Source organism: Bos mutus, chromosome 13 (assembly GCF_027580195.1).
Source record: "Bos mutus isolate GX-2022 chromosome 13, NWIPB_WYAK_1.1, whole genome shotgun sequence".
Lineage (NCBI taxonomy): Eukaryota > Metazoa > Chordata > Mammalia > Artiodactyla > Bovidae > Bos > Bos mutus.
Genome location: NC_091629.1, coordinates 9,410,469 through 9,429,638, shown reverse-complemented (window position 1 = coordinate 9,429,638; position 19,170 = coordinate 9,410,469). Strand labels below are relative to the sequence as shown.

The 19,170-nt window shown below is 38.0% G+C and overlaps 1 protein-coding gene across 1 annotated transcript in view; it reads right to left on the bottom strand.

Annotated features, from left to right (window-relative positions):
• The window catches only part of MALRD1 (MAM and LDL receptor class A domain containing 1), a 576,646-nt gene that overhangs the window by 287,136 nt on the left and 270,340 nt on the right, over positions 1–19,170 (bottom strand). The window contains exons 27-28 of the mRNA XM_070382053.1: positions 6,966–7,211; positions 5,022–5,179 (exon numbers count right to left, since the gene is read on the bottom strand). Coding sequence (XP_070238154.1) covers positions 5,022–5,179; positions 6,966–7,211 — 404 coding nt within the window. The remainder of the gene's footprint in view (positions 1–5,021; positions 5,180–6,965; positions 7,212–19,170) is intronic.

The following is a 19,170-nucleotide window of genomic DNA, read 5'->3' as shown; positions in this document are numbered from 1 at the left end:
TTGGAATAGAAATGGAAGTGAAACAGCAATATAGTAGTTAAAAGGACAATCTTCAGTGCTGACCATATGAGTCTCTCGAAAAGTAAAACTCTAGGATCAATTAAACTAATTAACTAGTCTCTTAATAGAAATCTTAATAGAAGGGACTCCACTGGCTGCCTAGTGGGAAGCAGTAGAGGTACCTAAAAGAGATAGATGTGAAATAAGTAGTGAGAAGTTCAGAAAAAAAATCTTAGGCAAAAATATATGGGGGATAAACACTACCCATTGTTGTGCAGCAGAAATCAACACAAAATGTTAAGCAATTTTCCTCCAAATTAAAAAAAAAAAAAAACAAATTTAAAAAAATAAAAAACAACAACAAAAAAAAACACTGGCATGTTCTCTATGGAACATTTGTTTTACATAAACCATGGTGTTGTGATCTTGTGGCTACTAATTAATCAAACTCTGGGTGTGTTGATCTCTTGTAAGTCTATCATTTGAAATGCAAAGATCAACTTTTCTCCCTTGATTTGGCTAAGATCAATAATATAATAGTACCAAAACTACTCAGATTGAATTGTTAACACACTGAAACAACTCCAGAAAAGCAAATAAAGTTCTGGTACTAAAGTTTAGTTTAATGAATTTACAGCTCCCAATGCACATGACTGGCTTTGAAAAAATCAATTTGCTATATACAACTGCTGTGTAGCCCCTCTATCCATATTCTCTACATCCTTTTCTCTGAAATAATGAATCAAATCTCAACAACGTGATTAAAATAGCATCAGATATTCAATAGGCAGAAAAGATCGAAAGATGCCTAAGTACAAAAGCCTGTCTGACATTCTCTTAGGCACATGAGTATTAGTAATTAGCTGTAAATCTCACATTAGGACTGTGGGGGTTGTGTGTGTGCACGCGCCAGGGATGGGGTAGTGGTGAGTGAGAAAGGATGGAGGTGCTCACTTTGGTCAGTGGACCCTTACACCCAACTGCAGCTCCTTGTTTGCTAGGCTGAGGGTAAAATCAGAGCCAGAACGGCCAAGTAGGCAGTTCTTCCAAGTAGGCAAAGGAATCTGGCCTTTCCTTTGTCAATTTGACATTTACCACTGCCTACTGAACAAAATCTGTATTTCCATACTGAATATGATTTTTAGATAGACTTTCCAGGAAGTCAAGTACATAAGATCTCTGAATTAGAAGTCAGGAAAATTGAATTTGCATCTTAACTTTTTTCTTAAAATACCATATGATCTGGGACAAGAAAGACAACTTTATAATCTTAGTTCCTTCATCTGTAAAATGAATTGTTTAAACATACTTCGAAGGACCTTACCAGCCCGAAAATTCTCTGAATCACTAAGCAAGATAAAGCAATAGGCTAATTTAATTACGCTCTTTCAGCATAACTAGGTTGCTATAATCAGGAGGGCTCTCCTGAAATAACATTATTTTCCTCCACTTCAGGCTTGAATACATTATGTTTTCTATCACAGTGGCATAATGGATAGTCCTGAAGACCTTCCGTCAAACAGATTCAAATTCCCTATAGCATGAAGTCATCTTGATTAAAATATCAACAGTTTATCACAGATGGAGTTGCTCCAAAACACAACAATGCCCTTCAGGCAGCAGGTGTTTCTGCATTTTATTCACAAGACTAGTTGAAAAGATGCGAAGGCCTTTTGTTTCATGATGAGACTAGAAATTTTACCTATGAAAAACAATTTATCAAATGCATGTAAACTTTAAAATTTCCTCAATTCTTTTTTACATATTAAAATCAACATATTACTCATCATTAATTAATTCCATCAGAAAAAATTGACCTGAAATGTGTAAAATTAAATATATTTGTAAAAACAAGTTAACTTTCATGCTTTGGAACTCTAACTCTACCCCTGAGCATTTGTTTCATATTTTTTAAATCTTAGATGGTTTCAAAAGCAATACATTAAAATTTAATGAGAAATTTCATATTGAATGTATGAGTTAAAAGGTAGGTAAAAATGATAGATGATATCAAGAGCAAAGTGAAGTGAGGTCGCTCAGTCGTGTCTGATTCTTTGCGACCCCATGGACTGTAGCCTACCAGGCTCCTCTGTCCATGGGATTTTCCAGGCAATAGCCCTGGAGTGGATTGCCATTTCCTTCTCCAGGGGACCTTCCCAACCCAGGGATCGAACCCGGGTCTGCTGCACTGTAGACAGATGCTTTACCGTCTGAGCCACCAGGGAAGACTATCAAGAGCAAACATACTATTTTGGAAATGAATCATGGTGTCATACGGCAGAAATCAACACAACATTGTAAAGCAATTATCCTTCAATTAAAAATAAATTTAAAAATAAAAAAAATAAATTTTAAAAAAAAAACGAATTATTATTATATGCAGAAAAAGGCATGACTCAGTATGTGATACTGCGGTTATGATTTGCAGTCAACAACACTACCCTTTAGAACTATATGGTTATAAAATTATGGTCAGTGCTTTCATGCCTTTTGCATCTGAATGTATGTGTGTGTGTGTATATATATATATATATATATATATTTCAGACCTAGATTACAGATTCTCCAGGTTAGACTTTAATGTCATGCAAACAATGGTTGTCCTGAGCCCAGCGATGGGCTCCTCTGGGGGAGCACCACTCCTTTCCTCTAACCCCTTCATCCTGCAGTCCCTTCTCCGAAGAGCTGAGACAGACATAAGAATGAAGTCTCAAGGCTTTCCTTCACTATGTTATGATGTACCTATTGAAATAGTATAAATATAAATGAACAGTCAGTCATCAGGAAGAACTTCTGGAGCTGTGAGGGACACTTACAAAAGGAATAGTCATGGCTGGCAAAGTGTCAAGGAAAGATTTGTGAAAGGCGGAATCTACCCGATTGTGTTGGACCTGATGTGGAGGAAAACCATGGGAACACAGAAGGAGGCATGCCTGAGAAAAAAGAGAGGAGACTGGGCCGGGGATACCATATGCACATACTGGGTCCATTCTAAAGGATACGGAGCACAGAAAGAAAGAAAAGGTGGCTTTCATACCCCTGCTGTGGTTGCCACCTGGCTAGGACGATTTCCAACTAATGAGTGAGGTGAAATCCAACATGCTTCCACACAGACAGAAGCCTAAGCAGTACTTTGTAATGATGATCAAAAATATGTATTGTGTTAATTACCAAAACGAAATGATCGCCCTAATTCACGAATATAAAATCAATATATGGTATGAAAGATTTCTCTTTGTAATAAATGTAACTAAATAATAATAGGCATTCTTTTAATACAATAGGAATATAGGTCTTTAAAGTTGCTATTAAATGTCCAGAGGAATTGGGAGGAATATGGGAGCTCAATGTGACTTGATAGGAAGACATATGTCAAATCAGTATAATTTAATAGTAAAGTTTTTTCTAGTAATGTAAACTTGTTACTATAAGAGATGAGAAATGTAAATATGAGTGAAGCAAATAATAAAGGCAAAATCCAATGCATCAAACCCTTCACATGGCACTGTTGAAAAAAGACAACTTGCTCAAAATGGAGTCACTTGTGCTAAGCATCATGACAGTAAACTAAGACCTTAACACCTAATTTAATTGCAGTTTCAACTTTCCTCAGGAATGTAATCTTAACCAGTCAGCACTAGAGAAATTATCTGTCCAACAGAACCCCTCCATCCTTCTTAGGAGGGGACCTTCCCTGAAACAATGCTTTTTTTTTTTTTTTTTGGCTAATAATTTCCTTTACCTGCCCCCTTTCTGCCTTTGAAAACCTTTTTTGTTTCTATAACTTGGCAGAATTCCTTTCTATCTCCTACATGGGATGCTGCTGAACTCATGAATTGTTCAACAAAGCAATTTGATCTTTAAATTTCCTCAGTTGAAGTTTTGTTATTTAACAGTACAGACCATATAGCCCAGTGTTACATTCAATAGAGTACTGGAAAATATTCTTCTAAGAACTTTAAGCACTGTATTTCAGTAAGTTTCCATATTTAAATATAAGAATAAATCATTGTGATATTTTCTGCATGTATTTTATTAGGCAGGCTTTTCTGCATTATTAGAGAAGGGTTCTAAATTATAAAGTTAGCTCCGGTTTCAGATAAAACATGAACTATGCAGCCACGAGCTATTCAGACAAATGAGGCCTTTGATATTCTGGTCAGGCATTGTCCATCAGTGTGGGGCACTTCACCAAAGCCCATGTGTGAGAAAACAGCAACAGCCCAAAAATCATGTCTTCAGAGTAAGCTTTCTTGGAATTCTAAAGAGATTCTTGAACACACATGTGTGTACATACATGTAGGCATGCATGTATGCACACACATACATACACACACACATACACACACCCCACCTTTTTGCTGCTGCTGTAACTTGCCAGAGTCAAAGTATGTGAACCAAGTCTCATTAATATTAATATATACTTTGTTACTTTGCTCCCCAAACACTGTCACTCTGTTAAACTAAATTAAAGCCCTGTCAGAAACATCTAATTAATCCACAGTAAGAAAATGTATTACTGTGTCATAGTTAATAAGTGGTTCAATGTAATCATACCTTGATCATTCGCCTGAGCAGTCCTGTCCTTTGTATGCTGTACTTAGGACCAGAATGTTTCACATTAATTTCTTTAATGATCGTTCATATATTTATTACAATGGATAGCTACTCTTCTTTCAGATGCACAAATCATCTAGATTCTTTCAGTGAGGAGGATAGGCAAGGAAATACCCAAATAGAGTGAAGAAACCTGTGGGTTTTAGACTAACTTACCACAGAGAATTTCTGAGAGTCAGTTACAACCTGTGTTACAACCTGTTGTATGATGCTGAGCTCAAAGCTGGTTCCTGTGCCCAGTTTACCAAATTCCACAAAACATCTGAACCACAAGCAGCATCGCCCTCCGATGGGAGGAGGCCTTCCAGGGCCAGGGCAGCAGAGTTGTGATAAACTCCCTTTGGCCATGTGCTGCCTGTAGGAAACTTCACGAAGCTCAGAGGCATCACCAACTGAAATCTTACCTTAATGAGGATCTGAATGGACCCCGTGGCTTTTGTGGATATGAAATACCAGAAGCTCATGGTGCAGGAAGCGCTGGATTCTTGCCACAGGCCACTCTTGAGATGTGCTTCTTCGCCCCGTAGGCCTACTGGAGTAGCTTCCAGATACAGGAAGTGCCCTGGGAACAAGATGAGATTCAGATCATGCCAAAATAACAGGGAGAGGATCATTTTAGTTTTCCTATCGTTGGGTTTTTAATTACATTTCATAGGATCTCAACTGCCAAAGGTATTTCTACTTGAAAGAGAAAGGAAATCTAATAGCCTTGCCTCCAGCTCGCTGACAGAACAATTTCCAACTGTCTGTGCTTTTAGCAAAGTACTTCACAGTGTGCAGATGAACTGATCTGACAGAATATTTATGCCATGGACTCAATGAGACAGTTACAGAAATCATTTCATGGACTCCCCAAACTATCCAGTTACTGTGAAACAATGCAAAGATTGTCTACGAAATATAAATAAAGAAATATGACATGCTTTCAAAAAGTCAGTCACCTTTTGAGTGCACAAATAAAATGCTGAGAATGTTAATATACAACATACAAGGCAAGATACTGAGTTTTTGGCTTGTTTATCCAAATGTCCAAAACATTTTACGTATGTAGAGCTGAGTGTTAGAATGGGACTCGGGCCTTCCTTTCTCTGGCATGGTTGGCCCAGCTTGGAGAGCTCTGTTTTATCATGTGCTGTGTGCTTAGTCTCTCAGTCATGTCTGACTCTGCGACCCCATGGACTATAGCCCACCAGTCTCCTCTGTCCTTGGGGATTCTCCTGGAAAGCATTCCGGAGCGGGTTGCTCTGCCCTCCTCCAAGGGATCTTTCTGACCCAGGGATCGAACCCAGGTCTCCTGCATTGCAGGCAGGCTCTTCAGGGAAGCCACCAGGGAAGCCCCTGTTTTATCATAGGCCTGTGAAACTTCAATATTTAAACACCTTTATTCTACTCTGTAACAGCCAGGAATTCAAGATCCCTTCTTTATTCTGCTAATGTCTTTTGCCCCTTGACCAAAGAATATGAGAAATAGGTTCAGCTCACCGTAAAAATGAGCCATTCCAAGCACCCTTCACAGAGATGATCTTACAGCTACGTCTGCACAGCACCTTTAGGGCTTTCTACTGCCCCAAATACAGATCATCTCCCTTGATCCTGACAACTCCAGGGCAAATTTTATTATCTCCATTGGACAGAGGAGAGATTTGAGAATCTGAAAAGCTACATGACTTGCTACTGATCAAATGAATGGTAGAATTCAAGGTTGATTACAAATGTGTCATTTCGAAAAGGTACCCGAGGGCAGCCTATGTTATCATCTATCTACAATTATCAAAGCAATATTCAGTTTTAATTACTCACTGTTATATGTTACATAGTGTCCCCCCAAAAGATGTGAAAGTCCTAATTTCTGTCCCAGTTAATGTGAGCTTCTTTGGAAATAGGGTTTTTGCTGATGATTAAGTTGAAATAAAGTCATGAAGGTGGCCTCTAGTCCAATAAGATTATTGTAATGAAAAGGGAAAATTTAGACACATACATAGAGGGAAGACAACGCAAAGACAGAAAGAGACTTCCACCTACAAGCCAAGTAGCATCTGAAGCTACCAGAAGCTAGTGAGAGGCAAGAAATAGATTATTCTTCTTCAAAATCCTCAACAGGAACCAACAGCCCTACTGACACCGTGATTTCAAATTTCTAGCCCCCAAACTGTGAGACAATAAATGTCTGCTTTTAACACCACCCCGCTGAGGCTGTCTGCTATGCAGTGCTGGGAGACAAAGGTACTCATTAAATGTTTGACTTAGTTGCCCTGACACCACGGTGGTCTCTCTGATGCTCTCGGCAAAGACAATGTGATGCTCACTGTGAACAAAAGTAGAGTAACTGGAACAACCTGATAACCTACCATTTTCATTTCCAAGTGTGTGGTCTCTGGGAGGTCTTAGGCTTTGTGGAGAGCCGACCCCCAAAACCCAATCAAAGTTTTCAGCCAAGGAGTTTTGCCAACCACACCAGCCTTTTTCAAAAGTACAGGAGCCACCGCATTCATTTTCATCAGTATAGTCTCCGCAGTCATCTACAAAATTACAGCTCTGCTCCGGTTTAAAACATCTGCCATTCTGACATTCCCGATAGCCAAGTGGACAGTAACCTAAAAAACAAACAAACAAAAAGGATGAGGAAACACTCCCGCCACGTTTATGAGGTTAAAAAGTAGGAAGAGTAGATTCCCTTTAATATGTAAAGAAACATAATGTTCTTAGGAGTTTGGGGTATCTGACCCCTGCCTCTCTCTCCCCTAATCTCTCCAGGGTTCTGGTCTATAGCTTATTCACAAGCATCATTCAAAATGAAAACAATCAATCATTTTATTGATCTAGGAGTGTACTCCAATCGTCCTCAAATGCAGCATGTCCTGTGAGCTATCCTCAAAGAGATAAATTAGATCTGAAAACCAAAGAGAGGCTTTCTATTTTTAATCCTGAAACAAGATCTTCAGGGTAGTAAGAACTTATGTAACATGGGGTATTTGAAGGTACATCAGTATCCACGCACTCCATTATTTATCAGAAGCCAAACATATCATACTTCCTCAGAAGCAGGGGCATGAATATACAACTAATATTTAACCTTCCAACAGATTTTTTCCCTCCAAAATGCTTATTTATTTCATAGTTGTTTGGAATTTAAGGTGCAATTTTCCTACAAAGCAGTGTGGCCCATAAAGACTTTTCTATAAACTTTAAGACAAAGCATGATGATTTTAAATGTCTGAGTTTGAACTGATGCTGATAACTCATCACTTATGTGACTTGGATCATTCCTATATTTGATGAGTTTTAGTCTACTGATCAAAAAAGAGAAAAAAATAATAGTAAAAAGTTAAACTAATTAGAGAGACTTGTTTATACTGGGGATCCTCAATCTCTGGGATCTAATGCCTGATGATCTGAGGTGGAGCTGATGTAATAAGAATAGAAATAATGTGTACAATAAATGTAATGGCTTGAATTATCAGGAAACTATACCCCCACCCTCACATCACAGAAAAAATTATCTTTCACAAAACTGTTCCCTTGTGCCAAAAAGGTTGGGGACCTCCGGTTTCTGTCACTAGAGTAGTGCTTGAACCTTCACAGGCAATCAGTAAATATTAGTCAAATGAATGAGTTAAAGTGTTTTGGAAATAATAAACCCGTTCAATAGGCACAGTCAAGTTATAAATATCCTGCTCCGATATTTCAATAGAACATAACCACCGTGGTTGACAATATTTAAGTAGGAAAGGTTCTGATGTGGTGACGTCAGTTTCCCATTTGCTTTGTGACTCTATAGTACCTGAATTTTTGTTTTCCTTCCTCCTCAGTTGGCCAGTTAGGGGAGCTGGTAATACCACTTCCTACTTCATTTTTAGATGGGAGTTTCCATGGCCTGAGAGAGTGGCTGGAGGTTGAGGACTGGTGTGGATTAGAGGAAGAAGGTGATTCAGACATTTCATGGAAGGTGTTCTGAGAATTGGAAATTGCTTTTGATAGAATCTCATAGAAAAGCTTTTAAGTTCTGGATCAGTCTCACATTTTAGAAAACAGATGGCTAAGAGGAAAGAAGTGGCAGGAGAGGAATGGAAGGCCATGTAGACATCGGTGGGAAAGAACTGGTGTTCTGAGAATTCCCAGCCACTTCGTGTGCTAAGCTCTTCTTGAACTGCACGTTCAAGATTGCCTAATTGAATGGCCTTTACATTTGCAATGCCTTTGAAACAAATTTCAACTCTGCATTCTGTCTCTAACAAAACTTTCTTGTCTTCTAGGTTAATTGCTAACATTTTCCTTTCTTGCAGTGTAAGATTAAACTATTTTCATTTAGGTGCCCAGTTCAGCTGGCAGATTGGAGGGTAAGACAAAAGACCTTTGCTGTTTCAATTACAGAGCTTGACTGAGAATTGTAACATTAAAGCATTTTTGAGCTACACAGAAATGGAGATCATTTACATTAACCCTCTCATTTATAGATGAGAAAACTGAGGATTATAGATGTTAAATGACTTGCTGAATTTTCAAGAGGAGCAATGCAATTTGGACCCAGGTCTGTTGTCTTCAGAATTATTTTTTAAGTCCATTGACTTGAAGGACAGTGGTAGGTCTACTATTGTAAGACACAAGATCACTGAGGGATGAAACACCAGTGTTGACTACCAGATGCATTATTTCTCATGGATCTGTTGAGAACCTGAGAAATTACTAGATCATTTGATTTTATATAATTGACATTTGTATTGATTCTGTCAATTTCAATTTGGGGAATAAAAGCAAATTTACTGGTTTTGAAGATATTTTTCTCCAAAGCAACTGGGTCAAGCTAAAATCTAATTCTTTTAAAACACACGAGAAGCTTTTAATTTTAATTAGATCCCATTTGTTTATTTTTGCTTTTATTTCCAATATTCTGGGAGGTGGGTCATAGAGGATCCTGCTGTGATTTATGTTGGAGAGTGTTTTATCCATGTTCTCCTCTAGGAGTTTTATAGTTTCTGGTCTTATGTTTAGATCTTTAATCCATGGGATCTAATTAAAATTAAAAGCTTCTGCACAACAAAAGAAACCATAAGCAAGGTGAAAAGACAGCCTTCAGAATGGGAGAAAATAATAGCAAATGAAGCAACTGACAAACAACTAATCTCAAAAATATACAAGCAACTCCTGCAGCTCAATTCCAGAAAAATAAACGACCCAATCAAAAAATGGGCCAAAGAACTAAATAGACATTTCTCCAAAGAAGACATATAGATGGCTAACAAACACATGCAAAGATACTCAACATCACTCATTATCAGAGAAATGCAAATCAAAACCACAATAAGGTACCATTTCACGCCAGTCAGAATGGCTGCGATCCAAAAGTCTACAAGCAATAAATGCTGGAGAGGGTGTGGAGAAAAGGGAACCTTCTTACACTGTTGGTGGGAACGCAAACTAGTACAGCCACTATGGAGAACAGTGTGGAGATTCCTTAAAAAACTGGAAATAGAACTGCCTTATGATCCAGCAATCCCACTGCTGGGCATACACACCGAGGAAACCAGAATTGAAAGAGACACGTGTACCCCAATGTTCATCGCAGCACTGTTTATAATAGCCAGGACGTGGAAGCAACCTAGATGTCCATCAGCAGATGAATGGATAAGAAAGCTGTGGTACATATACACAATGGAGTATTATTCAGCCATTAAAAAGAATACATTTGAATCAGTTCTAATGAGGTGGATGAAACTGGAGCCGATTATACAGAGCGAAGCCAGAAAGAAAAACACCAATACAGTATACTAATGCATATATATGGAATTTAGAAAGATGGTAACGATAACCCTGTATGCAAGATAGCAAAAGAGACACAGATGTATAGAACAGTCTTTTGGACTCTGTGGGAGAAGGGGTGGGGGATGATTTGGGAGAATGGCATTGAAACATGTATAATATCATATAAGAAATGAATCGCCAGTCCAGGTTCGATGCAGGATACAGGAAGCTTAGGGCTGGTGCGCTGGGATGACCCAGAGGGATGGTATGGGAGGGAGGTAGGAGAGGGGTTCAGGATGGGGAACACGTGTACACCCGTGGTGGATTCATGTTGATGTATGGAAAAACCAATATTGTAAAGTAATTAGCCTCTAATTAAAATAAATAAATTTAAATTAAAAAATAAAAATATTTTCATTTTAAAAAAAAAAAAATCAAACACACAAGAAAATAATTTGGACATGTCTCTAAGTGGAAACATAAGGCAAAATATTATACAATCAATATAGCTAATATTTTAAGATAGCCACAATGTGAATCACTGTTTTACATTTATAAAACATAAATACCTGCATAATTTAAAATACAATAACTCAAATATAACACAAGATTAATTTTGAACAGAAAACTCTCTAGGTTAATAAAGAAAATTTCACTGCTATAATGTACTCTTATCCATAAAACAATAAGCAACGTTTTTTGGTAAATTCAAGGGAAGTTATCAACTAATATTATTTACTTATTTCTAAATTATTTTCCATGCCTATTGTTTTGTCCAAAGAAATCAGCTACCTAGAAGTGTATATATCTTTAAATGATTTGATATTAAGGATCTAATGATATTATGCTCATTTTTACAGGAAAAAATACTGTTTAAATGAGGCAGTGACCCTCCTGATAGGCAGTTTAATTTTGTGTGCTGTGCTATGCTTAGTCGCTCAGTTGTTTCTGACTCTTTGTAACCCAATGGACTGTAGTCTGCCAGGATCCTTCATTCATGGGGATTTTCCAGGCAAGAACACTGGAGTGGGTTGCCATGCCCTCCTCCAAGGAACTTCCCAACCCAGGGATCAAACCTAGGTCTTCCACATTGCAGGCAGATTCTTTACCATCTGAGCAGTAGAGAAGCCCTTAATTTTGTCAGGAAGAACAAGTTATAAAATTTAAAAACCTCCCATGTAAACGTCAGAGACTCTGAAACTTAATATGCTTACGTTCAAAATCCGATTCTTCCCCTTCAAACTTACTCACTGAACAGTCTTCTCCATCTGTGTTAATGGCAACTCTATAACTCCAGTTTCTTGGAGAGAAAAAAGTCTTGTAAGGAGCTCTGTATTGGAAGTCTGACTCCACTTTTCAACGTATGACTTAATGACTGACAGCCTTTCCTCATGTGTTCTACACCCAAGAAATTTTCAAACCTTCTTGGTATGTATGTGGTGTCATCAGTCTTAGAGGTGATAAGATATATTCTAATTATAGGACTAACAATTGACAGAATTCACTGAACGATTACATATGATTTATGAGATAAAATATTACATATATTATTATTACAACCCCTAGAGCTTGGGACTATCCTCAGTTTCAAGGTAGACTGCTGTTCAAAATTTGGTTCAGATATTAAGACTGATAACACCACACCACACACCAGGCTTGCATTACTCACAAAATGAGGTTTTCTAAGAAAGCCCAGGTGCTCCCCCTGTTGGTAGAAGATCCCAAATATATCAGCCCCTACCTGTGCACAGCAATCTTCATCCAGGTCCTATCCCCTAACCTGCATAACACTCTCCCCAGTTTCCTTTTCTCATTCTCTAAATAATAATAATATATCCATATATAATACTGTTGCAATAATATATAATATTTTATCTCATAACTCATATATAATCTTTCAGTGAATTCTGTCAATTTTCAATCCTACTCTGTTACGAGAGGTGATGTTACTACTACTTTTGGGTCAAGCCACTATCATTTTCAGTGTGTGATTTTATTACAACACTTTCCTTCCTGATCTCCGTACCCTACCACTTCCCATTAAGCAATAAAGAATGATGGTGACGTAAGCTGTTATATATGGAAGGGATAAACAACAAAGTCCTACTGTATAACGCAGGGAACTGTATTCAATATCCTATGATAAACCATAATGGAAAAGAATATTAAAAAGAATGCAATGTATATATATACACACACATATATAAATCACTTTACAGCAGAAAATTAACACAGTATAAATCAACTATACTTCAATAAAAATACTTACCTAGAAAAACCATGGAGATATTTTATATAAATTGAATGTCACTTCTCTGTCCCAAATGCTACAATATTTAAATACTATTCCCCATTACAAGGAACTAGGTCTTCTTGGGAAAACGGTCTATTTGGGGCTAAGGAAAAGAAGGTTCAAGATGAGCCTGGGAATTTTTTGTGTGTGCCAAAAATTTTAAAAGTGCTCAAAAAAATTACATCATTATGATGAAAGTCTGAATTACTGGTCAAATCAGAAATAATTTCAACATCAAAATAAGTAATAAGAGGACTTTGGCTCTTACCACACATATAAGAAAGAGTAAGAAGGTACAAAATTATTCTCCAGCCATAAGCAACTAGAAACCTGGGGAAAATCTATGCCTGATGTTTATGCTCTCTGAAACTGTTTACACTATAAACAGGAGAAGCATCAGCTCATAACAACCTCAAGGCCTAGCTGACAGTTCCAGACCAGGTCCTGAATGTCAGGAGATGCCTTTCTTTATCTCACTTTGCAATTCTGTTTACATGGCAAGAGAGTTCAGTGGAGCCACCAAACCTTCTGGGTGATATGAGGCTAGAAAATAAAACCCTTCTGGTTGTCTTTGCAGTAGGTAAAACATGGCAGACCATTTGCTTTGGGAGATGCTAAAAGATTTCAAAGGCCTTCCTATTGGTTATTTTTATGCCTCTTGATATTTCCCTTTAGTAGTTTTCAGCAAAAACTTGAAAATATCAAGGTTTGTGGGATCTACTTTAATGTTATTAGCATGAAGGAGATAATATGTGGGAAAAAGTTCCATAAAATAGATAGTGGTGGCTTTAAAGAATTGACAAACGGAAGACAACAACAACAAAAGTAGAGGGACTGTGATTTGCAATAAGAAATAAGGAGCAACATGGAGCGAAGTCTAGGCGGAAAAAAGGCCTCCAGGTTTTAAGGAGAAAGACCTAACGTGGCTCCAACTGGCTGTGACTGCAGTACTGCTGAGGCCCTCGCTGAGAAGAGCAGCGTTCTGTACTTCTGTGCTTCCTGGGCAAGGCTTACTAGCCAAAGGCTCACTCAGCCCTCAACTGGGAACAAACTGCCAGCTGGACAAAATATAAAAATATTTTGCCTGCAGGCTCCCACTTCTTCATTCCAAATAGTAGCAATCCAAATATTCAAAGAGCACTTTCTAACAGTCTTGATCAGAACGATGAAATTTACACTAACACAGTTACCACTCATGTTCATTTAAAATACACTGTAAGAAAGAACAGTTCATGCCTCACCTCTTACTCAATTTTAATACTGAACATTTGAGAAATATTACGTTAACATTACATGCTCACCTTCAATTAACTCTAACTCTCTTAGAAGAACACTTACATAATTACAAAGGAACCTGTAAAGATACATGTTTTTTAATAATTCTGACTTGGAGAACATTTCTAATGTCTTGGTGGTGAACGATTTATATATCTTGATTTTGAGGGTATCATACTTAGTAACACAAAGTAATGAGTTAGATCACTAAGCATCTCTGTTTTCTGAAGTCTTATTTTTGCTGTCAAGAAATGTAAAACAATTCTTTATTGTCCTTCAGCATACCTAGTAGAGGCTCCAAGTATTTAAGGAGAATTATTTTTATCTAAGACATTGCAAATGGAGCTGTTGCCATAAGACGAAGCTAGAGCTACAAGTCCGACCTACGGTTAAATCTCAAGCTCGAAATCACTTTAGTAAAATTGTATTTTGTACTTCTATGCAGTCAAATTTTTCCTTCCTTCCTTTTATGGCTTTTGACAATCCCATACTAAATAAAAGCCTTCCATATGCTTTCCAGGACTGTATGATTAGTATATGATTTCATTTTTAAAAAGATTTCAAACCTTTGATGCACCTGAAATTTACTTTGGCTGCAAATGAACAATAAGATTTTTAGAGTGAAAAAGAGGAATATATACACAGGCACACATACATGTGTGCTGGTGTATTTATTGACTGTCTCTGGAAAGATACATAAGCAGTGAACAATTCCTCTGGCAATAGAAACAAAGACTAAAGTCAAAAGAAAAATTTTAATTTCTGCTCCTTTTTGGTAATACTGTGTGCGTGTAATGAAATGAAAGTTTGCTTTATTTTAAAAAGAAATTGGTGAGAACAAAGGCTTGAACACACCAGGGCCTCATCCCAGGTTAAAGAAAGGGCTATAGTTGTAAAGTTATATTATAATTGGGAAATCCCAAACAGACTGCAGTTCCTCTGAAGAGTATTAGCCTGGAATGAATGGCAAGAATGTTGACAATTTTCTGGACACCACGGTTTATGGGGAAGTGGGAGACTGAACACACTCTACTGCATATGGCTATGGAAGAAATGTTGAAATTAAGGGAATCCAATTTCCGTTTAAAAAAGGAGTTGTAAGGAATGAAATGCTCTACCATTGTCAGGGGAAAGGCCAAGTTTGCTAAGGTGACAGAGAATCAACTCAAGGTCTGTTCGCTGCTCACCTTTCCCGCCTCCTCTCTGATCATGCTCTTCCCCTCAACTTCCCACCATGAACCTACTGGCCTTCATCCAGCCCCTCCAACCACAGACACTTTACACAAGCTGGACCACCTACCTGCCTCAACAACTCTCCCTTTGAAAATCTTGCAGATTGAAGCTCAATTTCTACTTCCTGCAAGAAGCCGTGATTGGTCAAATCCTTCTATTATAACCTCTTATCACACCAGGCAGCTTTTCTTCAACGGACTTTTCAGAACTCTGTGTTATATGTGTCTGCATGGTTATCGGCATGTGACTCTTTCCACCGCTAGTCAGAAGGGTCCACAGGGGACTGAAATCGACACACCTTAAAAGTGCTCACTATACGTTTGCTGGCTGAACAAAAAACTGAATGAGTGAATGAATGAATGAACTGAGTAAAACAGAGGAGAGCACAGTGATGACTGAGAGCTTCAAGAAGATAGTGCATGCTCAGTTGCTAAGTCGTGTCCGACTCCTTGCGACCCCATGAACTGTAGCCCACCAGGCTCCTCTGTTCATGGGATTTCCCAGGCAAGGATATTGGAGTGGATTCCCATTTTCTCCAGGGGATCTTCCTGACCCAGGGATCAAACCCACATCTCCTGCTTGGCAGGTGGATTCTTTACCACTGAGCCACCAGGGAAGCCCTCCTAGAAGATGGCTGAGTGGAAAATGACTTGCTATTCTGGTTGTTGGACAAGGATAACAGGCACGGGACTGTGTTTGAACTGATGAAACCTGAGATACCAAGACTGAGAAAATTATACAGAGTCAGTCACCTCAGACCTATTTTGCTGTGATGAAAATGTCAATTACTTCCAGGTTTTTCTCCTTTTGTTTTGGATAGTGACAGTAGCTATCCAGTTTGTTCAAAATATACATTTTCAATACCTTAAGCAAAGATTTACCTATTACTTATATAGGCAGAATTTATTATAGTCACAATCCCAATTTAATACTACCTTTATATAATTTGATTCTATAACAAAGCAGTTTGCATTTGTAAACCCTATTGACCTGGTTAACAAAAATTCTATGTAATGAAACTGAGGCAATTATCTAATTCAAAGGGAAATATACAACAGACCATTTAAGCTAAATTCTATTAATAGGAAGCAAAGCAAATCCACAGGATTTGTGTGGCTAAACGCTGCTCCCATTTGTGCAGTGTATTATGTCTAAAATTAACTGGGATAAACCAAACCATGTTTGAATTTGCTTTAGTTTATGTATTTTTGACTTAGTATATATCATTCACAGTGAGTTGAGTGCAAAATCCTTTTAAAACAAGATTAAAATACAGGGTCCCTTTCCTTAAAATACGTATTGTCTACCTAGGGTGAAACTAGTTTTCAGTACTTTTGTGTGTATGTCTGTGTGTATGTATGTTACATATGTGTTGCATAAGTCACCAATATTATATATATATATGTATGTGTGTGTGTGCTTGTATAATTTTGTATATATACATATGACAGTATTAAATATATGAGCATGCATATATATTAAAATATAGTTAAAATGAGTGCAGAGCAATTTTAGAGTAAATGGCAAAATTAGTTATTTATCAATCACCTCCTATATGGTTTGCTTTGTGCTAGACATTTTATGAATATCATCTCTAATCCTCATGACAACATTATAAGAAACATTCCCTCCATTTTCAAATGTGGTAACTAAGGATAAGAAGGCTAAAGTACAATTTTACACACGATCGGTGCTACTTTCTCAATTCGTCCCGTCCTCTCCTTCCTCTGCTGTGTCCGCAAGTCTGTTCTCTACATCTGTGTCTCCATTCCACCCTTGCAATAGGTTCATCGGTACCATTTTTCTAGAGTCCACATATATGCATTAATGTACAATATTTGTTTTTCTCTTTCTTACTTCACTCTGTATAACAGGCTCTAGGTTCATCCACCTCACCACCACTGACTCAACTTGATTTCTTTTTACGACTAATATTTCATTGTATATAAGGTACATGTTATTGGTATTTTAATACTTTCTCTTCAGTAAGACTGCAGTGACCAAATGGGTAAACAGATGGAATCAAAAGATAAAGAGAGCCTAATACAATGAATCTAGTTACAAACTTAGAAGCACAATCTGGAATCAAGATTGCCAGGAGAAATACCAATAACCTCAGATATGCAGATGACACCACCATTATGGTAGAAAGTAAAGAAGAACTGAAGAACCTCTTGATGAAAGTAAAAGAGGAGAGTGAGAAAGTTGGCTTAAAGCTCAATATTCAGAAAACTAAGATCATGGCATCTGGTCCCATCACTTCATGGAAAATAGATGGAGAAACAGTGGAAACAGTGGCAGACTTTATTTTGGGGGGCTCCAAAGTCACTGCAGATGGTGACTGCGGCCATGAAATTAAAAGATACTTACTCCTTGGAAGAAGAGTTGTGACCAACTTAGACAGCATATTAAAAATCAGATACATTACTTTGCCAACAAAGGTCCATCTAGTCAAGGCTATGGTTTTTCCAGTAGTCATGAATGGATGTGAGAATTGGACTATAAAGAAAGCCAAGTGCTGAAGAATTGATGCTTTTGAACTGTGGTGTTGGAGAAAATTCCTGAGAGTCCCTTGGACTGCAAGGAGATCCAACCAGTCCATCCTAAAGGAAATCAGTTCTGAATGTTCGTTGGAAGGACTGATGTTGAAGCTGAAACTCAGTACTTTGGCCACCTAATGCAAAGAGCTGACTCATTTGAAAAGACCCTGATGCTGGGAAAGATTGAGGGCAGGAGGAGAAGGGGACAACAGAGGATGAGATGGTTGGATGGCATCACCGACTCAGCGGACATGAATTTGGGTAAACTCTGGGAGTTGGTAATGGATAGGCAGGCCAACTGTGCTGCAGTCCATGGGGTCGCAGAGAGTCAGACACGACTGAGTGACTGAACTGAACTGAGCTGAATACCACCCAGAAACAAACTAAAAAAAAAAATTCTTGATTGGCACATGGAAAAAGTAGCATGAATACATAAAAAGAGACCCACTAGGAGGCTATTATGTTTAGGGATGAAGTAGGTTCAGACTGACAGGTATGAGTATTAAGTAAGCAATGCCTGGAACATAGTGAATACTCAACCCCTATGAGCTGTCAACATTGTCATTAGAAGAGTAGCTGAGTTGATGGTGAAAAGTGGCTGAAATTGGGAAATATGTTAAAGAAAATAGGGCCACAGAAATTTTTGCTAGATTCAAAGGTAAATAATCAGTATGGGAAAAGTCAAGAACACTTTTAGGTTTTTGGTATGAAACACTGCCTGAATGATTTAACCATTTATTCAAGTCAGGGGAGGAGGAAAATTTGAGACAAAATAAACTTCTATTATTATTTGCAAGAAAAAGATAGATTAGTATCATAATAGATAATAATAGAAATACCATATTTTTATATAACATTAACATTCAGAAAACTAAGATCATGGCCTCTGGTCCCATCACTTCATGGGAAATAGATGGAGAAACAGTGGAAACAGTGGCTGACTTTATTTTTTGGGGCTCCGAAATCACTGCAGATGGTGATTGCAGCCATGAAATTAAAAGATGCTTACTCCTTGGAAGGAAAGCTATGACCAACCTAGATAGCATATTATAAAGCAGAGACATTACTTTGCTAACAAAGGTCCGTCTAGTCAAGGCTATGGTTTTTCCAATAGTCATGTATGGATGTGAAATTTGGACTGTGAAGAAAGCTGAGCACCGAAGAATTGATGCTTTTGAACTGTGGTGTTGGAGAAGACTCTTGAGAGTCCCTTGGACTGCAAGGAGATCCAACCAGTCCATTCTAAAGGAGATCAGTCCTGGGTGTTCTTTGGAAGGAATGATGCTAAAGCTGAAACTCCAGTACTTTGGCCACTTCATGCGAAGAGTTGACTCACTGGAAAAGACTCTGATGCTGGGAGGGATTGGGGGCAGGAGGAGAAGGGGACGCCAGAGGATGAGATGGCTGGATGGCATCACTGACTCGATGGACGTGAGTTTGAGTGAACTCTGGGAGTTGGTGATGGACAGGGAG